Source organism: Coregonus clupeaformis, chromosome 7, assembly GCF_020615455.1.
Source record: "Coregonus clupeaformis isolate EN_2021a chromosome 7, ASM2061545v1, whole genome shotgun sequence".
NCBI lineage: Eukaryota > Metazoa > Chordata > Actinopteri > Salmoniformes > Salmonidae > Coregonus > Coregonus clupeaformis.
This window is the reverse complement of record NC_059198.1, coordinates 22863783-22891087: the sequence shown is the minus strand read 5'-3', so window position 1 is coordinate 22891087 and position 27305 is coordinate 22863783. Positions and strand designations below refer to the sequence as shown.

Genomic DNA, 27305 nt, shown 5'->3' with positions numbered 1-27305 from the left:
GTAACTGTGATAACGTCATGAACCCAGCGTCACAGAGAAGTCTCTCTTAAAAAGAACTGCACACCAGATGAAACGTCACAATTAAAATATAACTTATTGGGGCTTCGCTCTCGAGACCTTCTCATTGTGAGACAAAGCGACATACGTTGAAAACCAATCGCCAATGAAGGGAAAGAGGAGAGTTAGTGTCGGTGAGTTATTAAAATCATCATCAACAATGTTTTTATAGCAAAAAGAATCATTGGAAAATTTGTTATTTAGCTACATGGTTGCCTTATTCATAAGCTTGTCCAACGACTGTTTTATTAGATAACCCTAAAGTAACAATACATATCCTAGCCTATATATTCCCCAAATATATTTTACAATAAAATAAAATAATTCAGTCTAGCTAATTATTTTGTAAAATGTAAATGTTGCACAAAACTATATGCTGCATTTTATACATTCCCATAGTCGCAATTTACCCAATATCATCCATCTGCTGCGCATAATTTTGCAGTTTTGTGTGCTTCAAAAGTACATTTTCTTTGTCTTAATCTGAAAGAAAAACATTGCAACAAATTGATGAATCTACGCCTTGATTAGCTATTATAAAGTAATTTGGTTTTCGTTGATTTGGTTCTCTGTTTCTCCAGCTGCGCTCCTGTTGCTGTGCGCTCTTTGTGATGGAGACGAGTTGCAGCCTCAGCGAGACCCACCTCGAGCGTACTGTATCACCACCAGCCTGACGGTAGGTGCCTAAACTGATCGTAACTGTGCATCCGTGGGATTAATGGACCAAACTGACCGGTCACTTACTGTAAGCCTAAATGATCAATCAGATTTTGAAAATACCTGTGTCCTGTCCCCGCTTCGGTTCCTCTTTCATTACTTATTAAAGTGAAAGGTTGGTAGTCTGTGGCTGAGTCCCACTTTTGAGATCAACCTCACAAACAGTAAACCTGTTTGTTTGTCAGCTCATGTGCATTTATCTTTGAGATTTTTCTAGTGGTGGGCTGTGTGGCCTAATGTCACTTCACATTGCATTGCAGAAGGATGCTGGATTGCTCTGATCATATATTGTGTAGGTCTGTGATAATAAAAGTGAAATTCTGCAGTCCTAACATAACTCTGAAAAGCAGATATATTTCTGCTCTGACCTCAAGGTCAAAGGAATAACAATGCATAAGAGAGGAAGGTGTAAACTCACAGTTAGTGGTGTTGATATAGCACCACACCACACTAGGCTGCTGAGGGGAGAATGGAATGGATTGTGGAAACTATGTGTTTGATGTATTTAATACCATTCCAGTAATTCCGCTCCAGTCAGTACCACGAGCCCGTTCTCCTCAATTAAGCTGCCACCGACCTCCTTGGCACCACACCTACTAGCCTATGTGTTCCTGTCATATACTGTGTAAAAAGGCGTCAGAACACATGCTTATAGATGCAGTCCTCTAAATGTGTCCTAGACTCAGAGAACAAAAGCACAACTGCTATTTTAATAGAAAGTCAAGAAATTTAGAATTTACATTCTCGCCAGGCTTCTCGTACTTTCCAAATGTAAAACAAAGTTTGATGAATGTCTGACATCTGTGTTTGAACAACTTCATGAATATTATGAATACTGATCTCTATTCACCTCAAAGGCCACCTCATTAACCTCCCGAGTGGCGCAGTGGTCTAAGGCACTTCATTGCAGTGCTAGCTGTGCCACTAGAGATCCTGGTTTGAATCCAGGCTCTGTCGTAGCCGGCCGTGACCAGGAGACCCATGGGGTGGGGCACAATTGTCCCAGGGGAGGGAATGGCCGGCAGGGATGTAGAGCATGGTGTTTGCAACGCCAGGTTTGTTGGTTTGATTCCCACGGGGGGCCAGTATAATAATGTATGCACTCACTAACTGTAAGTTGCTCTGGATAAGAGTGTCTGCTAAATGACTAAAATGTTACAGCTGATCATCCTCTCTGACTCTATCTCCCTGACATGGTGACACTTTGCTCTGTTTTCCAGGATGTGTGGTGTACTCTGTCTGAAGCCCATCTGAATGGTTCTGGTCCTACCAGACTAGAGGTCCCTGCTGGGCAGAGCCTCCATATCATCATGCAAAGCCTCCCAGGAGACCCTGTCTGCAGCTGGAGCCATGGAGCTGGCCCAATAAGGTAAGTAGGTGTGTGTGTGTGTGTGCGTTTGTCTTTGTTGTGTTACCCGGCGCCGCAAGGCCACTGTGTCGTTGTATCATTATTGCACCAACAGAGGGGGCTATTCTATGGCCATACCACAGACATCTGTGAGTGATTCTGGAGAGTACTCCTTCAGCTGTGTGAGAGGCGGCATCATCTCCTCCCTGACGCTCTCTCTACTGGTTGGACCTCCACTGAGTGAGTGACAGACCCATGTTCTTTTCTAAACCACTAATATGACATCAGATTCTGATCTACACCACATTAAAGTCAAATAACATCTATATCATCATCATGATTCTGAACCATATTGAAATTCCTAGCTATGGTTCATTCTCCCATTGGTTACCTCCAGGATGTCCCTCAAAGCCACATCTGAAATATATCCCTGGGGAAAGAGGCTTTTTACCTAACTTCCAGTGTTCTTCAGAGGGAAACCCCAAGCCAGAAATCAAATGGTTCAATAACCTTGACAAGACTGGGTAAACTTTGGTGAAAATAATATAGAATCTTAAAGGAGTTTCTTCAGGGTTTTGACATGAGTTTCATGTGTAGGACCTCTTCAAGGATGGCTACATGCTTTATAATAATTACTTTCTCCTCCTCTCCATCAGAAAGGGTAGTCATGGGAATGAGACATCTAAGGATTCAGAGAGGTCCAACAACACAGAGGGAAGTAAACTATACTGCAAGACAACAGTTATGTGCTGTGCTACTAACCCCAAAGGAGAGGAGTGTTCTCAACTTTATGACTATGGTTAGTATTATTGTGAAAGTGTAAACACAATACCCCAAAAAACAAAATGGAATTAAAGGCACCCAGTACTGATTGATGTGTGGTCTGTTGGCTTCCTGTGTGTGTCTCAGACTTGGACCGCAGCCGTAGTGTGGATGATGATGATGATGATGAAGCTCCAGAGATCACTCTGAGCCCGGGTCAGGCCCTGCTGCTCCGCTGTAGGGAGAGAGACAGCACCACACAGTGGCTGACTGATAAACAGGAACAGGTCAACTTTATCACTCATTCATCAACCTTTTATTTCCACTGTTGAAAACATATGACCAGAACCATTTCACTTTTCTCTCCATGACTTGTTCACTGTATTTGAGATAATGCAGTCTACCATCTTTTCCTCCAGGTGTCGACATATCGACTATCATATAAAGGAATAGATATGACTTACCTGTTCATTGCGTCGGTGAGAGTGAACCACAGTGGCATCTACACCTGCCGGAGTGACAAGAACAAGATCAAGTACACCCACATCCGGGTCCTGGGTCAGTGAGAGGCAACAACACTGAATCCTCTTTGTACCTTTTCTTTTCAGTCAAACATTCCCTTGCCCTTTTTTTAAATGTCTATCTTTACTTGGTCTTTACTCATCTGTCAGATACTTTCTTGTCATCTGTCCTGATTCTCTCCCTACCACCACCACCTACCTGTTTTTTTCTCTCCCAAAATTGGATTTCCAAGTGATTTCCGTGTGATTTCTGGTGTTGTGTGTCCTCAGAGAAGGGCTTCATTTCCATCGACCAGCTGAATGAGAGCAGTACCATCTCAGCCCAGGAGAAGCCAGGGTTCTGTCTGCGGGCCCTGGTCTCCTCACACCCTCGCCTACGCTGCCATTGGCTGGGCCCGGGCGGCATACAGACGCAGTGCCCTGAACCCACACGGCTGTGGAAGAACAGGTAGGGTAAGGCTGGTGGTCTCTGTGTGGGCTTCCTGAGACTTAATTTAATCTAGGACATACTGCCATATCCATGTTCTATTTGGTGTTTCTGTTGCAGTTTTATAAAGCTTTACTAAAGGTCTATCTACGAGGTTTGATGAGGTTACGTTTGGTTCAATAAGGTTTAACACGATTCCATATGGTTCTGTCCCCCCCCCTCAGGACTCTGGAGCTATGTAACCCTGAGCCAGGAGACTACCAGTTACACCTGGAGACTGGGGAGCTGAACCTCACAAAGACCCTCTCTCTCTGTGTGGCAAGTGAGTGACAGCCGACTGCCCAGTCAGATAAGACTTGTGATTGTGTGCATGACTCCTCAGTAAGACACCTGTCCTCACCTGTCCTCCTCCTCTGTCTCTCAGATATGTCCACCCCCATTCTCTTCCAGAAAGAAGACAACATCACCTGTAAGACCGAAAGCCCCCTCCCCTTCAACCTCACCTGGAGGTTGTGCTCTCTGTCCAATGACAGGTACCTGTAGATTTAGGCCCGAGTTTCTCATGTTAGGATTCAGCTCTATATCTTAACACTAGTGGTGGGCACCAATATCGATATGATATCGATATCATTTGAAATCGACATAAGCAAGGCATATCTTGATATTGGTTATTGTTCCTCTGTAGCTCAGCTGGTAGAGCACGGCGCTTGTAACGCCAAGGTAGTGGGTTCGATCCCCGGGACCACCCATACACAAAAATGTAAGTCGCTTTGGATAAAAGCGTCTGCTAAATGGCATATTATTATTTATTATTATTAACCTACCCAGCTAGCACATAACGTTCTAAGAACCATATGTTTCTTAGAGCTTGGTGAGAGTGTGGTTGTCCTATAGTTATTTTGCATACAACCTTCCCACAAAGTTCTGGGAATGCAGGATTTCCAGCTAGCACATAATGTTCTGAGAACCACATTTTTCTTAAGTGGCAATTTCATGGTTCTATTTAAAGTAATGTTCTCAGAACGTTCAGAGAACATTAAGAAACAACGTTCTTCTGTGGAAATTTCAGTACTTCAGCATAACGGTTTCTGCAGGATTCGTCATGGTTCTATTTAAAGTAATGTTCTAAGAACATTAAGCAAACGTTTCATAAAAACACAAGAAAACATGAGTAACGTTCTAAGAACATTCTAGGAATGTTATTTAAAAACATATACATTCCATTCTCAGCGTCAACAAAACTTTCTCTCAATCCTTTGTCTTGTTAAGTGTGTTCAGGTGCACCCACTATTTGGCCGCACCTGATCTTAATGAGTGCTTGTTTAAATGGGGTTTGTTTAAATAGACTAAAATGAACAGCTTTGTATTAGTTAAAAAAAACATGGCACGCTAGCTCCATCCTGGTGGCATAGTCGACTAATTCCATGGATAGAAAACAGGAGATCATAGGTTCAAATATTACTGACGTCGTGCCACAATAAAAAAGAAATGTGTTTGCATGATTAATGCCTAAGCAAATTAATTTCCATGTGTCCAATCTTTGCTTGGAGTTCAAAACCATTAACCTAAGCTAGCAGTGTTATTAAAAGTCTTATTGAAACATGTTCTCAGAACGTTAATTAATTATCTTCAAATAACCTATAATTTCCGTTCTCAGAACGTTAATAAAACCTCCCAGGAAAACTTTCAGGGAACCATAGTAAAACGTTCTCTGGAACCTACTTTCCCACAACTTCCAAGGAACCAAATGTGCTAGCTAGGTATTTGCTTACTTACTTACTTACTTACTTAGTCCTCTTCATTCCTATTTGGAACATAATGCTTCCACAAGAGAGCGCCACTTCTGCTGGTCTTCTGCCTTTTGGGGGATGGTTTTCCATGATAGGCCACTGTTCTTCATCTCTTTCTCCACGCTTCCTTTTGTTAACCTACACTATTATGTAAAAAGTATACATGACTGTTCCTGCAATGCTCTTACAGACTCTCAATTTAGCATAAGCCTACTTAAATGCCTGCTGATTGGCCATCAACAGGGTTCCCATTGTATTCAACTGTAGGTTAGGCCCCAAGAACATTCACACTTGGCCCAATGGTCAATCAGCAAAAAGTTGTCTGAACTGCATAAAGCCAGTGCAATGTTATTCATTCAAACCGATATGATATCGATATTGGTTTTTAAAAATGCAACTGATATCAATTGTCCATATCGTTGCCCATCCCTACTTAACAACTGAAGCAAATTTATGGGGCGGTTTCCCTGACACAAACTAAGATCATTTTCAATAGAGATTCTCCATTGATCTTGCTTTTTAGTCCAGGATTAGGCTGTGTCTGGGAAACCAACCCTACATGTTTACCTGTGTGTGTGTTCACCTGTGTTTGTTAACCTGCCCCCCATCCCCTAGCTGTCAGTCAGAGTCTGCAGCCTGGAAGGAGATCCCTGCCACTCCCACAGAGCTCTGTGACTCAGACCAGTTCTGCCATAAGAATGTCCTCAGCTCCCTGGAAAGTGCAGAGGTGGGGAACCACTTTGTCAAGTGCTGCATTACAAACTCGGTCCACTCACAGTCACACTGCAGCGAGTCACTGTTCAATGCAAGAATGGTCTTTCCACTGCAGCGTACGTTCAAACAACGTAAGTGGTCAGTCAGGAAAAACAAGTCCTCCAAAAATAATTGTTTTTATAATGGTTGTCATCATAGCTCCAGTGTGGAACAGAATTGGTCACAGTGTTGTCATGGCTCCAGTGTGGAACAGAATTGGTCACAGTGTTGTCATGGCTCCAGTGTGGAACAGAATTGGTCACAGTGTTGTCATGGCTCCAGTGTGGAACAGAATTGGTCACAGTGTTGTCATGGCTGTTGTCAGATATTGGTTATATCTGTTGATGTGTGTGTGTGTTCTATCAGCCTCCAACTCCTCTCAACTCCTGAAGGTGTCCAGTCTGGTTCTGTTCCTGGCGTTGATGCTGGTCAGCGTGGCGCTACTCTACTTCATCAGGAAGAAGGTACACACACACACACACACACACACACACACACACACACACACACACACACACACACACACACACACACACACAGACAGACTTGTTCACCACACTCAAACATTCTCACACACCCTCCTGATATGTTGTGTGTAGAAACCCCAGTACCAGAGTCAGGTGCAGATGATCCAGATGGTAGGACCTAATGACAACGACTACATCTACATCAACTTCAAAGACTTCCGGTACAACCAGAAATGGGAGTTCCCCAGAGAGAACCTGGAGCTGGGTAAGACTGGGGAGATGTACCAGTGAAATGACTTTGCCTGACCCATCTACCTGGGAATCTCTAGTCTCCAGTACAGCCAGCCTCACCAATAGTATTCCCACCAACCCTGTGTTGTGGTCTTTCTCCTCAGGGAAGGAGCTAGGCTCTGGGGCCTTTGGCATGGTGGTTCAGGCTACAGCCTACGGCATCAGCAAGCCTGGGATCTCCCTGCAGGTGGCTGTCAAGATGCTGAAAGGTACAGGGTTTTACCTGTGTGATGTTGTACACTGCTGGCTAAGTGTTGGTGTTTGCTGAAGACCCACACTATTACTATTTTACATACCCTGCACCAGTGAAGTCACTCAGGTTGTTGTTGAGTGTTGATGTTTGCCCATGCAGATAAGCATGAGACAGTGGAGAAGGAGGCTCTGATGTCAGAGTTGAAGATGCTGACTCACATCGGACAGCATGCCAACGTCGTTAACCTGCTGGGGGCATGCACTGGCTCAGGTACGACAGCCAATCACAGACAGGCTCAGAAACCATCATCTAGCAGAAATAAAACAGGAATAACTACAACATGTAATTGCCAAGAACATGTCTTTAGATATTGTATTGAAACGAGTACATGTGTATTTAGGACTGTCTCTAAGCGCCTGTGTGTGTGTGACTCTGTGAATGTGTGTATCTGACTCTGTGGCTGTGTGACTCTTGACAGGGCCCACGTACCTGATCTTCCAGTACTGCCGTAATGGGGACCTGCTGAACTACCTGAAGAACAACAGAGAGCTGTACCACAAGTCTCTGACCGAGGCCTTCACCAGGGATCGCTTCAGCAGCCTTTACCACAACCTGCCCAAGAGGAGCTCCACTAGAGGGCACGAGAGCATCGCCCTCCTCAGCCTCAACTCCTCTCCCATGGACACCTCGGATGGTCAGTGTGGGGTAGACACACACACAAATTAAGAAATAGACATGCTTATGTATACAGCAGCACAGTTAAAAACATCTGTAGGATCTCTTCACTGCTGGCCAGTGGATCCCGTTGACCCCAGCTGATTTGTGTTGATCCACAGGTCCAGGGATCTATGAGGAGCTGCAGGAGGAGGAGGAGGAGGAGAAGCAGGCACTGACCTATAACGACCTGCTCAGCTTTTCCTACCAGGTGGCCAAAGGCATGGACTTCCTGTCCTCCAAGCACGTACGTTGAGTGACAATACTGCACACTGCCCCATGTCCCCTCATACAAGGCTGTGCTCACTGCAAAAACATATAATACTCCCTATACCCCACATCATTACTCCCTACACACCCTCTCTCTATCTTGGGTGTGTGTTTCTGTCTCCAGTGTATCCATCGGGACCTTGCGGCCAGGAACGTGTTGGTGGCTCAGGGTGGACTTGTAAAGATCGGAGACTTTGGACTGGCCCGGGACATCGAGAACGACTCCAACTACGTAGTGAGAGGAAATGTAGGTACTATACACAGAAAGGAGTGTTTGTCTGTATTCTACAGATGCTCTGTTGTCAGTGACAACAGCTCTGTTCTAGGCATGCAGTGTCGGTGTGTGTGTCTGATGTGTTGTGTTGTGTCGCAGGTGCGTCTGCCAGTGAAGTGGATGGCTCCAGAGAGTATCTTCCAGGGGATGTACACCATGCAGAGCGATGTCTGGGCCTATGGTATCCTGCTGTGGGAGGTCTTCTCTCTGGGTAGCTACATAAACATACATTTTACATTTACATTTTAGTCATTTAGCAGACGCTCTTATCCAGAGCGTCTTACAGTTAGTGAGTGCATACATTTTCATACTGGCCCCCCGTGGGAATCGAACCCACAACCCTGGCGTTGCAAGCGCCATGCTCTACCAACTGAGCTACACGGGACATACCTACTCTTTCTTTTTATTTATTGTCATGATTTGATTTTGTCCTTTATAGTGTGTGTTGACCGAGGTTGGGGATGAGGTGGGGCCGCCAGGAGTATGTTTAGGATGGGGGGGGCATACATACTGTACACACACTTATTATAGATGTATTCCCTGCATCTTTATTATATGTGATTTGCTCTCTTCCTCCCTCTCCCTCCCTCTCTCTCCCTCTCTCCCTACCCCTTTCCCTCTCCCTCTCTCCCTCCCTCTCCCTCTCTCTCCCTACCCCTTTCCCCCTCCCTCTCTCTCCCTACCCCTTTCCCCCTCTCTCCCTCCCTCCCTCTCCCTCTCTCTCTCTCTCCCTACCCCTTTCCCTCTCCCTCTCTCTCTCTCCCTCTCCCTCTCTCTCCCTACCCCTTTCCCTCTCACTCTCTCTCTCCCTCTCCCTCTCTCTCCCTACCCCTTTCCCTCTCCCTCTCTCTCTTCCTCTCCCTCTCTCTCCCTACCCCTTTCTATCTCTATCTCTCCCTCTCCCTCTCTCTCCCTACCCCTTTCTCTCTCCATCTCTCCCTCTCTCTCCCTACCCCTTTCTATCTCTCCCTCTCCCTCTCTCTCCCTACCCCTTTCTCTCTCCATCTCTCTCTCTCCCTCTCTCTCCCTACCCCTTCTCTCTCCATCTCTCCCTCTCTCTCCCTACCCCTTTCTCTCTCCATCTCTCTCCCTCCCTCTCTTTCCCTACCCCTTTCTCTCTCCATCTCTCCCTCTCCCTCTAAGGTGTGACCCCCTACCCGGGGATAAAGGTGGACAACAACTTCTATTTGTTGATAGAGAGAGGTTTTAAGATGGAGCAACCGTACTATGCCAGTGAATCTGTGTAAGTATCCACAACCACTCTGCACCTACGTCTATACATCATACACATTTAATTACAATCAAATACACTGCTCAAAAAAATAAAGGGAACACTTAAACAACACAATGTAACTCCAAGTCAATCACACTTCTGTGAAATCAAACTGTCCACTTAGGAAGCAACACTGATTGACAATAAATTTTGCATGCTGTTGTGCAAATGGAATAGACAACAGGTGGAAATTATAGGCAATTAGCAAGACACCCCCAATAAAGGACTGGTTTTGCAGGTGGTGACCACAGACCACTTCTCAGTTCCTATGCTTCCTGGCTGATGTTTTGGTCACTTTTGAATGCTGGTGGTGCTTTCACTCTAGTGGTAGCATGAGACGGAGTCTACAACCCACACAAGTGGCTCAGGTAGTACAGCTCATCCAGGATGGCACATCAATGCGAGCTGTGGCAAGAAGGTTTGCTGTGTCTGTCAGCGTAGTGTCCAGAGCATGGAGGTGCTACCAGGAGACAGGCCAGTACATCAGGAGACGTGGAGGAGGCCGTAGGAGGGCAACAACCCAGCAGCAGGACTGCTACCTCCGCCTTTGTGCAAGGAGGAGCAGGAGGAGCACTGCCAGAGCCCTGCAAAATGACCTCCAGCAGGTCACAAATGTGCATGTGTCTGCTCAAACGGTCAGAAACAGACTCCATGAGGGTGGTATGAGGGCCCGACGTCCACAGGTGGGGGTTGTGCTTACAGCCCAACACCGTGCAGGACATTTGGCATTTGCCAGAGAACACCAAGATTGGCAAATTCGCCACTGCGCCCTGTGCTCTTCACAGATGAAAGCAGGTTCACACTGAGCACGTGACAGACGTGACAGAGTCTGGAGACGCCGTGGAGAACGTTCTGCTGCCTGCAACATCCTCCAGCATGACCGGTTTGGCGGTGGGTCAGTCATGGTGTGGGGTGGCATTTCTTTGGGGGGCCGCACAGCCCTCCATGTGCTCGCCAGAGGTAGCCTGACTGCCATTAGGTACCGAGATGAGATCCTCAGACCCCTTGTGAGACCATATGCTGGTGCGGTTGGCCCTGGGTTCCTCCTAATGCAAGACAATGCTAGACCTCATGTGGCTGGAGTGTGTCAGCAGTTCCTGCAAGAGGAAGGCATTGATGCTATGGACTGGCCCACCCGTTCCCCAGACCTGAATCCAATTGAGCACATCTGGGACATCATGTCTCGCTCCATCCACCAACGCCACGTTGCACCACAGACTGTCCAGGAGTTGGCGGATGCTTTAGTCCAGGTCTGGGAGGAGATCCTCAGGAGACCATCCGCCACCTCATCAGGAGCATGCCCAGGCGTTGTAGGGAGGTCATACAGGCACGTGGAGGCCACACACACTACTGAGCCTCATTTTGACTTGTTTTAAGGACATTACATCAAAGTTGGATCAGCCTGTAGTGTGGTTTTCCACTTTAATTTTGAGGGTGACTCCAAATCCAGACCTCCATGGGTTGATAAATTTGATTTCCATTGATAATTTTTGTGTGATTTTGTTGTCAGCACATTCAACTATGTAAAGAAAAAAGTATTTAATACGATTATTTCATTCATTCAGATCTAGGATGTGTTATTTTAGTGTTCCCTTTATTTTTTGGAGCAGTGTATATGAACTGTAAAGGAGGTTTCATCCCCCTTTCCCTCCCTCCCTCCCGCAGGTATAAGATGATGTGCAAGTGCTGGGCACGGGAGCCTCGGGACCGTCCTCACTTCTCCAAGCTGGTGGCCTTCATGGGCGACCAACTGGCTGACATGGAGGAGAAGGTGGGTCTCAAACACACAACAAGCCTCAATGTAGATGTATCAAACTTTACAACTGGCTAGCACACAGCATTCCATTAGAATCATGATTTCTTGTCATTTCTTACTATGCCCCTTTTCTCTCTTAGCTCTACCATAACATCCTGGACAAGAGCTCCAATGACTCCTTATACCAGAATGCACCAGTGAATTCTGACCTCTCTGCCTCGGCCAAAGAAAAGGAGGTTCTTTCGACACAGTCACAGAACCAATACTGCAAGACCCATTCCAGTGGAGAGGCCCCAACAACCACAACAACACCGTCTGACATGGATGCCATGGAGACTGATGATGATACACCTCTGAAACCATATCAGTGAGTGCAGGGGCCTATCTATCCTTCTATTCCATACAATATACTCTGTTTAAGATCTCACACTGGAAGTCTGTATTTATATATTGCTGTGGATTTTAAATACACTGATTACTTGCTTTATCCAAATATGTTTAACAATAAATATGCCAATTATGTTTTTGTATCAAATGCTCACTCCTACACTGTAGGAATTGATAAATAAATATTTAACATTGTAACATAGTAATGAATGTAGCATTTAGAACATGTAATAGCATTTGTTGGGCTGAGACAACCTGTTGTTGTGAACATATTACACACATTATATTTAATTTACTGTGTGAAACTAATGCAATATTAGTCGTGTTATTACTGCTTTTGGAGAGTAGTTATTTCAGTACTTTTAATTTAGAGCCAGCTTCAGGAGACTATTATTATTCAGGATTATTCTGTCAGTGTTTTTTTTCTGAGTGAAGTTGCTTCAATATTTTATTAATAATAATCTAATGATTTACTTTCTCTGTATGTTTGTCCATTTGAGTTCTCGAAATTATTCTTATATTTGAAATAAAGTATTTAAAATTATCACTGTTTTTTGTGGATTTTAGGTCTACGGGTGACAAATAGTGGTGTATTATATTGGAAGGAGGCAGGCGGGAAACAACGGCACAAACTGCACGACAGATGGCGACAGAGCTACATTAGTCGCCAGAGCTACGCCTGCCGTTCAGGTGTCCTGAGTCGCAATAGTGTAATTTACCTGGCTTGCATCAAATTGAAAGCTGTCAATGACCACTTTATCTTCATTCAAACATTTTGAAATACAACAAACAGGCCTAGGTTCAGGTTGCATTATAGGCTAGAAAGGCTACAAAGCTGTGCGTAAAAAGGCATGAGGGGTTCTACACTCTAAAAATGAGGGGTTCCACAAGGGTTCTTCTAAGATCTTCAAAGTTGTTCGAAGAACCTTAGGGTTCTTGGCACTGAAAATTGCCCCCAAAAGGTTCTTCCTAGAACCCCATAGGAGGTGGGGTTCATTGAGGAACCTCATTAGTTGGTGGGGGTTCTTGCAGGAACCTAACTGCCCAACTGAAACATTTGGATTTGAATTTGAAAGGACAGCAGGTGCAGGCACTTAACTGAAAAATGTAAAGATCTCCACAATTTAAGGTAAGGTTTGTCCCTTGTATGATCTAGGTTGATATTGTTTTATGATGATACCATATATATTTTCATATTTGTGCAAATCTTTCTAAAACAGAAAATGGATACAATTCAATGGATATCAATCAACAAAGAGGTAAGAGTATGTAGGCTATAAGAATATGTTGAAGGGTAGCTGTATTGGGTGCAGATGACTGAACTGCTCACTTTTGTGTCTGTGTCTGCAGGTTTACAGCCGAGGAGGCATACAAAGGTAAGTCAATTGGTATTGGTATGTTATGCAGATCACATGTACAATCCTCCTCCCTTACCTCTTCAAGGAAAATCTCATAGGCCTCTAAATTATGGACACGGTATGTGTATGAAAACCATTATCAAAACAGTTTTATTCATTCACATTTACCACAAAAGCCAAGGTATAAATACTGTTATGTGCATGTTTTGTTAATCATCTGTATAATTTAAAAAAAATTGGATTCATAGACTTCACACAATATTTTAGTTGTCAGTGTTTATTATGATTTTAGTGGCAAAGCAGAATAAAAAAATCAAAATATGAGGTAAACTCCCAGCAGAGCCCCAAGTCCAATGGGTATATCCTCTGGCATGTTGATGTTAATGTGTTGATGTTCTCCGTAGCCAGAATGATTTTGCAGTGCATGGTGATCGAACAGGTTTCCTGTTATATTCAGTAAAAGTCTAAAAGTATTTGCTTTTAAATATATTTAAGTATCAAAAGTAAATGTAATTGCTAAAATATACTTAAGTATTAAAAGTAAAAGTATAAATCATTTCAAATTCCTCATGTTAGGCAAGCCAGATGGCACGATTTTATTTTATTTTTTATTATTACGGATAGTCAGGGGCACACTCCAACACTCAGAAATAATTTGCAAATTAAGCATTTGTGTTTAGTGAGTCTGCCAGATCAGAGGCAGTAGGGACGATGTTATTTTGATAAGTGCGTGAAATGAACCATTTTCCTGTCCTGTTAAGCATTCCAAATGTAACGAATAATTTTGGGTGTCAGGGAAAATGTAAATTATTTTCTTTAGGAATGTAGTGGAGTAAAAGTAAAAGTAGTCAAAAATATAAATAGTAAAGTAAAGTATAGATACCCAAAATAACTACTTAAGTAGTACTTCAAAGTATTTTTACTTAAATACTTTACACCACTGGTAAATTCTGACTGACTGATCTACAAATAAAAATAAGTCGTTATTTATGATGCAGGGTGATTTGTAGATCAGTCAGTCGTCAGTCGCCTGCACTGTCCGCTGCAGTGTCGAACAAGCCCCACGACTGACTGACGTGATGACTTACGGTTTCGTGTGGTCTATCTCCTGCGTTGAATGTGCTTGAATAGTGGATAAAAATGTAAGCGTTATTGTTGTGCGTAAAGGCGTAACTGTGCGTAATTGTACCAGGTGCCAAGTAATTCAATAACTGCAGATGTTTCATTGATTTTATTCTGATTTCAAACATGAACTTTTTGATAACTCGGAAATTATAGCTTAATAAAGAATTCAAAATACAGTCAATTATTCACAATGCCTATCATTAAGACATCAACGATGTGAAAAGATGAAGTTCATAAATAGGCTATATAATCGGTGTGAGTGACTCATTTTTGTCATATAACATTTTATTGGAAAATGCATCAGTATTGTCAGTATTGACAGAACCATGTCCCGTGCATAGACTGCATATATTTACATACATAAATTAAACTTGGTTGTACACTGCCAACATTTTCAGAAAAAGTATCTGAAGTGCATTGGTTTTAGTAAAGCAGTCAAAGTAGGCTATATACCAGATGTAGTTCTCAACAGAGTTGTGTGGTCTGTATCACCACTGTCTCTCCAGGCAGTTGGCGCTGCCCTCGTCTGGCACCGCAACGAGAGGCTGCAGACCAGAGCACTGGTTCTGTACATGTATGTACAATGCCAACTGTTATCATCAGTGCATGACCCGCAGATCCTCACGACAAGATGAGGTCAGAGTTCAGCCGCAGAATGATGACAATGCACCTGCAGGCCTCGCCTTTCACCTCTCTTCAATCTGTCACGGCCGATAATGTACATGAATGATGCCAGCCGAGTCTGTTTGAATGAGGCTGCGTTCACACAGGCAGCCGAATTCGGATATTTTTTCCACTAATTGGTCTTTTGACCAATCACATCAGATCTTTTCACATCAGATCTTTTTCAGAGCTGATCTGATTGGTCAAAAGATCAATTAGTGAAAAAAAAGATTTGAATTCGGATGCCTGTCTAACGCAGCCTAAGAGCGTCCCCCTTTCCTCAGTGTCTGTCCAGTTGTCATCCATATCAGCCCTGCTAGGCCGAGTCTCTAGAACCTGACAGGGAGGGGGCTTGTAAGGGCGAGGGCGGTGTCGTGGTGGTGGGAGGTGCCAGTGTGGGAGTCCCTGCCCCCCCGACCCCCACCCCTGCCTCATCCTTCAGGTCTCCTGACGTAATGGACGAGTCCTGCTCGGGGTCGACCCCCCTCACTCTCTTCTTGTCCTCCTCCTTCTTCCACTTCATCCGTCGGTTCTGGAACCAGATCTTGATGTGTCTCTCCGTGAGGCTGAGGGTGAGGGCCAGCTCTACACGCCGTGGTCTGCTGATGTACTTGTTGAACAGGAACTCCTTCTCCAGCTCCAGGAGCTGGGCCCGCGTGTAGGCCGTCCTTGTCCGCTTGTTCTCCTCCGCCTCCACCATGTAGGGGCCTGAGGAGGGTGGCGGAGGATGGGGAGGGAGGGGGGTGGGAGACATAGAGAAAGAGGGAGAGGCAGAGGCAGAGGGGAGAGAGGTAAGGGGGAGAGGTAGAATGGCGTATTCAGTTTTGTGGCACTCAAGATGAACTAAACATTGTACCCTGCCACAGTCAAAATCCCAGCAAAGCCGCAATATAGGTGAAATTGGCAATGCCTCACCATTTCTGACCCCAGTCTACCTAGCTGAATCACACACAGCAGCACATTGGCTGAACACGGTCAGCTCACACACTGACAACCAAAGACTGGATAGAAACAACACTATTAGGTAACTGATGATAAGTGAAACAAACAGTACATCATGTATGTCACAGGCCAACTCTCACAGATGCCAGTACAGTTTTAGTAATAAATATACTATACTAACATAGATGGAAAGTTTCTATGTGAGGCATCATATATTCTGTGCAGAACACAAACCTGAAATTAGACAAATCACTATCAAATCAATGTGGGCCACCACAGCACATTGAATTTCACATAACTGCACATTTATCACAAACACTCACAAATGGATCAATAAATTGGTTTGAAAATTACTATTAAATACTAATAATAAGGAATAGGTATATAGCTACATTTTGATTACTGTGGGTTTCGGAAGTTGACGAAAACCAACAATAGTTGAAAATCGTTTATAATGCGTGTAATCTCTAGTACTAGTCTATATTTTACATCAATTTCACCTGAAAAGGTTTCACTAACTTGAACTGTTCATTAGGCAAAATCACAGCCTGGAAAAGCAAGTCAATTTAGAGACAGTCCGTGAAAAGTTTATTTCAATTAATCACTTTTATTTCAAATGAAGGTATAGGCCTACATGATGAAGGTACACCCTTATACTTTCCCCACTATTACCACTACAATTAATTTGTGTTTTGAATTATGAAATTATAGCTAAATTGTTAAACTTTCGTTCAGATATATTGGTGAAGTCTTTGATTTAAAAATAGATAAACAATTAAAATATATTCTATTCAATAGTTGATCTGCTTCATTATTAGTTTTAGAGTAGGCTCATTTTTGCAGTGGTTGCGTTTGTCCGTTGAAGAAAATATTTTTACTGACATAACATTTTATCGAAATTAGTTTTTTAAAAGTTAATCGCTTGTAAAGTTACATGATTTTCTTCAGTAATAAATAATAAAAACACATATCGCCTAATGGAGTTATAATAATTAACACATGTCTATCATAATTGTCTCATTAACAGGCCTACAAACAATATTTTTTAGATAATCTTTGATGAATGTTGAGTTGAGATAATAATTGTCTATAGGCCTACGCAATAATTGAGAATAACTGATTCTGCTTGAGACTTATCAACTTTTCCACTTGTTGTTACCCTCAATTTATTTAACTAATTCAATACATAGTAACATACATTACCTTTATATTTCGTGTAATTGAAACCAACGCAAGCTGTGTGAGTGGTTTGAAAACTTGTTTAAAAAAATTATTTTAGCCAAAAAATTATAATAATCGTAAAAGGCTCCCATTGATACGCTGAACCGAGTTGACTTAAAATGGCCGCAACAGAAAATACTTTTAGGAAGAAGAGTTTATTCATTATTTTCTGCTTTCCCTTAACACTCCAGGTTAATTATATACCCTTTAATATATTTTACATTAACAAATATATTGAGATAACTAAGGTTATTGTAAGACACGGTCATATGTGGTCCTCTGTAGCTCGATTGGTAGAGCATGGCGCTTGTAACGCCAGGGTAGTGGGTTCGATCCCCGGGACCACCCATACGTAAAAATGTATACGCACATGACTGTAAGTCGCTTTGGATAAAAGCGTCTGCTAAATGGCATATTATTATATATGTAATACGAAACATTTTTCATGAAGGCCTATATGGATCATACCTGCCATTAGGAAATCATTAACAAATAAATAGCCACAACTGAAATGTTCACATATTTGAAGTGAATCGCAACTTGGTACTTGAGACAGGAGGCACACCTTCAGAGGAGTACAAAACATTGTGGTTTGTATGAGGGGAACACAGGTCCTTTACAGATGGATTGACAAGGTAAACTGACATCCACCCACGACATTCTGTATATTGTAGACATCATGATGTAATCTAAGTCCTTATAAGTGCACAAAAGCCTGGGTCTATTCAAACTTCATGAACGTTTATCATGATTAACGTTTGATCATTCCTAAGGCCTATATTCACAGCGGTGGCATAGCTAGCCAACAGACAAAGCAGCGAAATGGTATAATGAATGCGAGAGTTAGGCTAAATACCTTTTGAATTATAATTCATGTTCAGTGTAATTTTTGCTGAATTCCCTATACATAACACTCACTCCCTTGCTATTAACAAAAGGAAACTTCTGAATGTTCAATTGTTAACTATTGAATAAATACTTTTGTTGAAATACTTGTCTAATTTTACTTGTCTAATATTTGTACAGTATAAAAGAGTGTGTTCAAACTAAGTGTTCAAACGAATCCATTTCGATAGGCCTACTATAAAAGAAAGGGCTGCAATATTCCTACAAGTGTGTGCGTAAAGATTCCTTGAGAGGCCATAGATTAATTCCTTTCTTTGAAGCATTGCGGTAATGAGAACTATGAGAACATTGCCAAGGTGACTGCAGTGAGTTACCTGCCCACTGTCCCTTCCAGATGTGCGCGTGAGACTTGGTGGTTTTCATCCAGGGGAAAGGCAGGTGGTATCTGTTCCTATCCGCACAGAGAGCCAGCCCCCCCGGGTCTTCGTAACCCCCTGGCTGGAGAGTCTGTTGGGGCGCCTGGGGGTGGTGGAGCTGCGGCACACCCGGGTCCTCTCGCATGGGAATACTGTACGGAGCAATGTCAGGGAGACTCGCCTGGTCTAGCACTCCAATGGAGGGCGAGGAGTAGACTGACTGAGCCTGCCGGCCCATGTAAAGACAGGGCGGAGGGCTGTGGCTGTAGTCCTCGCTGTGGGGTCTCTGGTAGGCGCAGGAGTCCTTGAACAGCTGCGCGGGAGAATAGTAGTGCTCTTCTCGATTCATGACTGCCGAGGGCCAGGGCTATCCAACCGGTGTGTGTGCACGCATTTACCTGCGCCCTATAGCCTACGCAGCGTGGAACCTTGTGCTCTGTTCTACCTGTGTTGCTCGTGCGCCTGACGCCGCTTTAGGCCCTGCATAGGTGTGTCATCACCATGTGACCCTGTTGCACCTAAGCCATTGGTCTCACTGTTGACACAAAACGGATAAGTTGTCGCCTTAGTTTCTATTCGTGTCTGTATTCTCCTCCCCGCGGTCCGATAATAATTGAACAGAATTGACCGTGCGCAAATCAATGCCCTCGCCAAACACTGCACTGTTTGACGGCGGGTTTCTGAGATCCACCTGCGTCCGGGTGGTCCTAATGCAGCGATGGACAGGTGAGCAGGGGAATCCGCAGGTCCTATCTCTGCGCGCGGACAGGGGCTAATGCCACCGAGCACCTTATCAGAGAGATTGCGGCCTGCAGAGACCAATCACGGAGAGAAAAGCAAACAGAACGTGTCTTCAGAATGTCAGCATCATCACGGCTTGCTTTGGCTTTGTTGGTGGGAAAGAAGAAGAAACGATGGGAGTGCAGTGCGCTCATGAAGCCTGTATGTAGATGTCACTGCCGTCGATCAATGTCAGCCATTGAATAGTCACACTGAGTCTACAAAACATTAGGAACACCTGATCTTTCCATGACATAGATTGACCAGGTGAATCCATGTTTTAGCTATGCTCCCTTATTGATGTCACCTGTTAAATCCAGTTCAATCCGTGTAGATGAAGGGGAGGAGACAGGTTAAAGTAACCAAAATGTCGCTTGTTCGAATCCCCGAGCTGACTAGGTGGGAAATGTGTCGATGTGCCCTTGAACAAGGCACTTAACCCTAATTGCTCCTGTAAGTCGCTCTATATAAGACAAAAACTGAAAATGTATGTGTGCCATTCAGAGGGTGAATGGGCAAGACAAAATATGTAAGTGCCTTTGAACGGGGGTATGGTAGTAGGTGCCAGGCGCCCAGGTTTGAGTGTATCAAGAACTGCAACGCTGCTGGGTTTTTCAAGCTCAAGTTTCCCGTGTGTATCAAGAATGTTCCACCACCCAAAGGACATCCAGCCAACTTGACACAACTGTGGGAAGCATTGGAGTCAACATGGGCCAGCATCCCTGTGGAACGCTTTCGACACCTTGTAGAGTCCATGCCCCAACGAATTGAGGCTGTTCTGGGGGCAAATGCTTTGTACACTCAGTGTAGCCTTTATGAACGTAGTTCTCTTATCAATATGCGACTGATAGAGGGGGAAATTGATAGCCAGATGTATAGGCCTATAGGACCATGGTGATAAGCAACTTGGATGGGGAGGCGGTTGTCTTGGAAACTTGGCAATGAGATGTGAGGGGGATCAAAGACCAAGTCCTTACCGAACACTCTCCTAGTTGGATACCTTTTAGTGTTCTGTCAAAAGTTTCCGAACCTGCGATTTTTAAAATCCAGCCCAAATGGCTCATTTAACACCATTTAACGGATCTCCTCTGGTTACTGGTCATAACAAACAGCATCAGAGCTCATGTCTCCCGCCGCAACTCTCCCTCTGTGTTTGCTGGTCATTAGGCAAACAGGTGCTCGCTCCATTAAACAACACTCCTCGTGGTAAAGTAAAGAGGAGAGCCAGGGTGTAAACCAATTACCATGGAGTGAGGAACAGAACTCAATTAGCGCGCGTTGCGCCTGGAAAATAAAAATAAAAAATGAAATACACGTCTCTCCAGGACCGTGAGACACTTTTACGCAGCAACTGAGGGCAAGGCAGCAGTTAAGGCCCATGACTTAAAAGGTCCAATTTATTACCATGTTATAACTGTAATGTTATAAAGCACTAACATGTATTTCAGCTGGCCTTTTCCCCCATAACTTTTATGTTGTTTTTCTCTTTTGATCATGGTGCTTATGCTATATCTGCCTGTTAATCATCACAGTTTACGTTAATTTTTCTTCTGCATTAATAACCGTCAATCAAACGTAGGTCTAAAAGCCAGTCAAACGCACACAGAAACGAATATGGCAGCATTGAGTTCTTCAAGAGCACTTTTACCAGTATCTTTAATGGGGTACTCAGCACCTGCTATAAAGTTCAAGTAAACCAATTCCATACAAATCAGTCCATGTAATCTCGCTTAAAGGTGTTTATATTTGCTCGTCGTTTGAAAAAGGAAGGAAACTGTTAACCCGCGTTTATTCCCCATTACACTGAAGACGCACAACGGAGTTTATGAAGCGTGACCGCGTAAAACGCCATTTAGACCCCTTATCCATGGCATTGAAATGTGCGTAATGGTTTTAAGTGAAAGGTAATGCGGCGTTGCTGAACCTTTTGCGGACGCACGAAATCAAATGCACTGATTCACAAACAGGTTTGCAATTAAAAAGCCTTTTAGGGCTTGATATGGAGCGTAATAATGGTTAGTGCTGTGTAGGCCATTGAGAAGGGCTATAGCCGTATATAGCGCAGCACAGGTTATGGACCCAGTGGGTTGCTAGAAACACCAGATGGAACGGAGTGCTGTGGGGAGAGGGAGTTATAATGATTGAGTGAATGGCAAGCTGTTGATGCGGATGTTGCCTCAGCCCATGGGTTGCCCCGTGAGCGCCTATGGAGCAACATTGAACTAATTCAAGATTAAATTAAATTGCGCCAACAAGATATTTCGTATAAATTAACACAATCGAAAATAACCAAATTACATTCTAATACAATTATTATCATTGCCTAAAAAATTATTGGCCTATAGGCCTATTGAAGTTATGTCCTTATTATAACCACGATGGCCTTATAAAATAATACAATGCATTATTGTTATTAGCCTATTATTATCATTATCAACGGCTAATTATAGAATTAACGTATTTGGGATATTGGATTCAAGAAAAACCAGGTGGAACTGAAAGAAGAGGTTTTACAGAACCCGAGGAGTGTCACGGAAACAGCAGATAGAAATGATTTATTTCACAAACAAAGACGTTTCTGATAAAGCGGGTATATACATGTCAAAAAGAGGGAGACACGATAAAAAGTGCTTACCCAGTGGCGACAGCCTTATGTAAACACGACCAACTGTGAGTAACGACAGAAGAATGCAAAGAACATTAAAATCAAATCTATTCTGAGTGAAGAAATTACAGTACCATTAATCAAGCTGAGAGACTAATATCAAATCGAAAGGGTTATACAACAAATATCCTTCTACATGATGGGATTTTCTGGTTTATGGAATTTTGTGGGACTAATTGTGTAGACTCTCTATATATATATATATATATATATATATATATTTTTAAACATTAACATGAGAAGAGTAATTTGAACACTAGAATAATATATTCAGCAAGGTAGGTTCATGACCTGACGAGGCAAATTTCCCTGAGCCCTATGGTTATAACATATGATAAGATCCAATCAGTTCACTCTGTTGGGAGAAAACGGTAGTCCCTATCCATAGCGCAAGGGACATAAAAGCAACAACAATCTCTGCTGTATTATAATGCAAAGGTCAAAGGTACTGTAAGTGCGATCACACTTCTCCTGCTGGATTATGAGGCACATTACATCTGTGGAAACTGGAAAACACCGAACCAGCCAGTCTACCCTGGGTACCCCTGTAGGACATGCAGGCATGACTTCGGTAAACTGAACTCAGTTACTCTATCTGGATTGATTATCTCAAAAGGTTTTACCAGCAACTTGCACTTCGGTCAGGACTTGGCTCTAATACTGTGTCACTAATGTCAGTTTACAGATTGTACCAGAGAAATTCACACTGAATTAACAGAGCTGAATGCAAGACGGGGTACAGTGTTTGTCAAAATAGGGAATAGAAATAGGAAAGACACTCGTAGTTAAAAGATCAGTAGAAACAAAGGCAATTTAATTAGTTATGCTTCTGTCACAACCTTACAACAGCAAACCCAGTCTTTCTCACATTCTAACACAAACAATCTCTTTCCAGTCATTCAATGGGTATATTTATGTCTTTGAGGAGGGGAGAAAACCTCCTCTGGGTAACGCTGTTACAGCACTCCCTCCAAGGTTATGATGTCACACGTGGCTCCTCCCACTGGGCGTGTCCTTGACAGGTGATGCGAGCGTGGTCTGCTGCGCTGGTTTGAATGATAGAAGGTGTGGCCTATGGAGTGAGAGCTGGCCCTGGAATGGTCTGAGGAGGAGGAGGAGCTACTGTCAGTGGAGAGCTTCTCTAGAACAGGGTATCCCAAACTCGGTCCTGGGGCCCCTCCTGGGTGCACGTTTTAGTTTTTTTCCCTGGCACCACACAGCTGATTCAAATAACCAAAGCTTGATGATGAGTTGGTTATTTGAATCAGTTGTGTGGTGCTAGGGAAAAAACCAAAACGTACACCCAGAGGGGCCTGGACCGAGTTTGGGAAACCCTGTTCTAGAAGAGGAATGGCCTTCAGATGGGGAGTGTCCTTCAGATGGGGAGTGTCCTTCAGATGGGGAGTGTCCTTCAGATGGGGAGTGTCCTTCAGATGGGGAGTGTCCTTCAGATGGGGTGTGTCCTTCAGATGGGGACTGTGTGTTTTGGGTGACAAAGTCTCTTTTGTGATCAGAGGCTCTTTTATGTCGGTGTTTCTTGTCTCTATGGCTGTCTCTGTCATTGTCCCCTCTGTCTTTGTAGCCGTCTCTGTGGCCTGTGTTGCTGTCTTTGTAGCAGTCTCTGTCCCCTCTGTCTTTGTAGCTTTCTCTGTCCTGTGTTGCTGTCTTTGTCTCTTTTGTGTCCATCTTTGAGACTAGGTTCTCAGCTGTCTCTATGACAGTCTGTCTCTTTTGTGTCCATCTTTGAGACTAGGTTCTCAGCTGTCTCTATGACAGTCTTTGTCTCTGTGTCCATCTTTGAGACTAGGTTCTCAGCTGTCTCTATGACAGTCTTTGTCCATCTTTGAGACTAGGTTCTCAGCTGTCTCTATGACAGTCTTTGTCCATCTTTGAGACTAGGTTCTCAGCTGTCTCTATGACAGTCTGTGTCCATCATTGAGACTAGGTTCTCAGCTGTCTCTATGCCAGTCTTTGTCTCTGTGTCCATCTTTGAGACTAGATTCTCAGCTGTCTCTATGACAGTCTGTGTCCATCTTTGAGACTAGGTTCTCAGCTGTCTCTATGACAGTCTTTGTCCATCGTTGAGACTAGGTTCTCAGCTGTCTCTATGACAGCCTGTGTCTATCGTTGAGACTAGGTTCTCAGCTGTCTCTATGACAGTTTTTGTCCATCGTTGAGACTAGGTTTTCAGCTGTCTCTATGACAGTCTTTGTCTCTGTGTCCATCGTTGAGACTAGGTTCTCAGCTGTCTCTATGACAGTCTGTGTCCAACGTTGAGACTAGGTTCTCAGCTGTCTCTATGCCAGTCTTTGTCTCTGTTTCCATCTTTGAGACTAGGTTCTCAGCTGTCTCTATGACAGTCTGTGTCCATCTTTGAGACTAGGTTCTCAGCTGTCTCTATGACAGTCTTTGTCCATCGTTGAGACTAGGTTCTCAGCTGTCTCTATGACAGTCTGTGTCCATCTTTGAGACAAGGTTCTCAGCTGTCTCTATGACAGTCTGTGTCCATCATTGAGACTAAGTTCTCAGCTGTCTCTATGACAGTCTGTGTCCATCTTTGAGACTAGGTTCTCAGCTGTCTCTATGACAGTCTGTGTGCATCTTTGAGACTAGGTTCTCAGCTGTCTCTATGACAATCTTTGTCTCTGTGTCCATCGTTGAGACTAGGTTCTCAGCTGTCTCTATGACAGTCTGTGTCTATCGTTGAGACTAGGTTCTCAGCTGTCTCTATGACAGTCTTTGTCCATCGTTGAGACTAGGTTCTCAGCTGTCTCTATGACAGTCTGTGTCCATCGTTGAGACTAGGTTCTCAGCTGTCTCTATGACAGTCTGTGTCCATCTTTGAGACTAGGTTCTCAGCTGTCTCTATGACATCTTGTCATCTGTGTGTCTCTGATGTCCATCGTTGAGACTAGGTTCTCAGCTGTCTCTATGACAGTCTGTGTCTATCGTTGAGACTAGGTTCTCAGCTGTCTCTATGACAGTCTGTGTCCAACGTTGAGACTAGGTTCTCAGCTGTCTCTATGACAGTCCTTGTCTATGTGTCCATCATTGAGATTAGGTTCTCAGCTGTCTCTATGACAGTCTGTGTCCAACGTTGAGACTAGGTTCTCAGCTGTCTCTATGACAGTCCTTGTCTATGTGTCCATCATTGAGATTAGGTTCTCAGCTGTCTCTATGACAGTCTGTGTCCATCGTTGAGACTAGGTTCTCAGCTGTCTCTATGACAATCTTTGTCCATCTTTGAGACTAGGTTCTCAGCTGTCTCTATGACAGTCTGTCTCCTTTGTGTCCATCTTTGAGACTACGTTCTCAGCTGTCTCTATGCCAGTCTTTGTCTTTGTGTCCATCTTTGAGACTAGGTTCTCAGCTGTCTCTATGACAGTCTTTGTCCATCTTTGAGACTAGGTTCTCAGCTGTCTCTATGACAGTCTGTGTCCATCTTTGAGACTAGGTTCTCAGCTGTCTCCATGACAGTCTGTGTCCATCATTGAGACTAAGTTCTCAGCTGTCTCTATGACAGTCTGTGTCCATCTTTGAGACTAGGTTCTCAGCTGTCTCTATGACAGTCTGTGTTCATCTTTGAGACTAGGTTCTCAGCTGTCTCTATGACAGTCTGTGGTCCCTGTATCCTCCATTGTCTCTGGGTGGTGTCCTGCACCCTACTCTTTGATGTCTGTTCTCCTGAGTGGCCAGCAGGGCGGCGCTGTGGGATGGTGGTGCGCTGAGTGTTGAGCAGGAAATGGTTGTTAGTGCTGCGCAGCATACACTTCATCCTGAAAGATAGTTGAACCAAAATGAACATGGCAAAGCCAGCAAGGCCTTCGATATGTGCCAGGAACTTTGACATCTGTCTGTCCAGGTCAGTCACACCTTGCCAAGAGTTAAGTACATTCTGCATTGAAAGCCAAACACCCATAACAGATCCTTTACTAACACATCCCACTCACCAGCCTGCTGGACCCATGGTTTCTGTTCGCACCCAGCCCTATTGGTCTCCTTCAGCAGCTCCTCCAATGCACGTCTACACGGGGGAGATGGGGGAGGAGAGAGAGAGAGAGAGAGAGTTCTAATCCCCGAGCCGACTAGGTGAAAAATATGTCAATGTGCCCTTGAGCAAGGCACTTAACCCTAATTGCTCATGTAAGTTGCTCTGGATAAGAGCGTCTGCTAAATGACAAAAAAAAATGGGGCTAAAAAGGGAGAGGAGAGAAAGAGAGGAGAATGAAAGAGAGGAGAATAAAAGGAGGAGAGAAAGAGAGGAGAATAAAAGAGGGAACACAGCAGGATGGAAAGCAAAGCAGAGAAGAGAGAGGCATTACTATGCCAGTCTAAGAGGGCAAGCAACAGTAACTTAGAGGTATGTCATGTGTCCTGGGTTGACCTGCTGAGTCAGTAGTATCCCATCTCAGTGGGAGAAACTGTTATACCTGCCCTTTGACCACAGATTAACTGTTATAGCTGCCCTTTGACCACGGATCACATACAAGTGTGCACAGGATCTCTCATACACTCACATTATTTTACTATCAATGGTGCACAAACACATCAATCTCTATTCTCTCTGTATCTCTCACACTCATACTCACCCACCCACACCCTATCCTCCCCCAAACATTCCATTTCCAGCAGCTGCGACCCAAAAATAACTCCAACTTGTTTGGTGTTATGTTACCTTGCTGAATCTCTCGACAACAATTCAGTCGCTATGTGAGATAGCTAGCTAGTCATGCTACAATTTATTTAATAACAGAACTAGCTAATCATTTACAAACATGAATAGCAAGCAACCTAGCTGCTGGAAAACAATTAACTACAATTTAAATAGCATCATAAATCCCCTTGACATAGCTAGCTAGCTAGCTAGATTGCCCTTTAAAACACCCATGAAATTCACATCAAGCAAGAAATAATCATAATGGCCGCAGGATAGATTATAATATAGTTCTCCAATTCGCTATCATCTGCCATTGTGTAATGACCACTTTAATATATATATATATATTTTTTTTTTAATTACCCAAATCAATACTGCCAATGCTAGCTAATGATTATTTATGAACATTTCTGTTTACTTCTCCTCCACGGGGGCCTTCGACCGAGGACCCCACACACCTGAGGTCCGTAGCAGTGCCTTACGTAAAATCAGATTTCATTACGTAAAGAAACAGATAGAATTGCATAACAACACACATATTATGTTGAAATATATTAGAACAGTAAAGATGTAGTCCAATATAAAAAATAAATGGCTAAATATATTTTCAGTAGTTGGTTTCGATCAGGCAT

At 43.7% G+C, this 27305-nt stretch overlaps 2 protein-coding genes and 1 long non-coding RNA gene across 4 annotated transcripts; 1 reads left to right on the top strand and 2 right to left on the bottom strand.

The window, feature by feature from the left end:
- Positions 1-98: 98 nt before the first annotated feature.
- Positions 99-12510, top strand: LOC121569252 (receptor-type tyrosine-protein kinase FLT3). 2 transcript variants are annotated; one of them, XM_041880060.2, is made up of 23 exons: positions 99-191; positions 639-733; positions 1995-2143; positions 2238-2362; positions 2520-2646; positions 2779-2921; positions 3032-3171; positions 3304-3442; positions 3676-3853; positions 4057-4154; positions 4257-4365; positions 6238-6467; positions 6742-6839; positions 6975-7107; positions 7238-7342; positions 7486-7596; positions 7805-8020; positions 8163-8287; positions 8435-8557; positions 8684-8795; positions 9728-9827; positions 11523-11628; positions 11754-12509. In XM_041880060.2, exons 1-23 carry the CDS (start codon positions 164-166, stop codon positions 11982-11984), a joined length of 3021 nt encoding a protein of 1006 aa, XP_041735994.1. In that variant the 5' UTR covers positions 99-163; the 3' UTR covers positions 11985-12509. The 2 variants fall into 2 exon arrangements, with proteins under 2 accessions (XP_041735994.1, XP_041735993.1); XM_041880059.2 differs by having other exon boundaries at positions 8435-8795; positions 11754-12510.
- A 2064-nt stretch (positions 12511-14574) lies between these two features.
- LOC121569254 (pancreas/duodenum homeobox protein 1-like) lies at positions 14575-19321 on the bottom strand. The gene is made up of 2 exons (XM_041880062.2): positions 18530-19321; positions 14575-15854 (listed from the first exon to the last, which is right to left on the bottom strand). The coding sequence occupies exons 1-2, from the start codon at positions 18918-18920 to the stop codon at positions 15463-15465; spliced, it is 783 nt and encodes a 260-aa protein (XP_041735996.1). The 5' UTR covers positions 18921-19321; the 3' UTR covers positions 14575-15462.
- Positions 19322-24946: 5625 nt separating this feature from the next.
- Positions 24947-27130, bottom strand: LOC121569255. The gene is made up of 3 exons (XR_006001345.2): positions 27037-27130; positions 25967-26040; positions 24947-25792 (listed from the first exon to the last, which is right to left on the bottom strand). It is a non-coding gene; the product is annotated as an uncharacterized LOC121569255 (long non-coding RNA).
- Between the last annotated feature and the right edge of the window lie 175 nt (positions 27131-27305).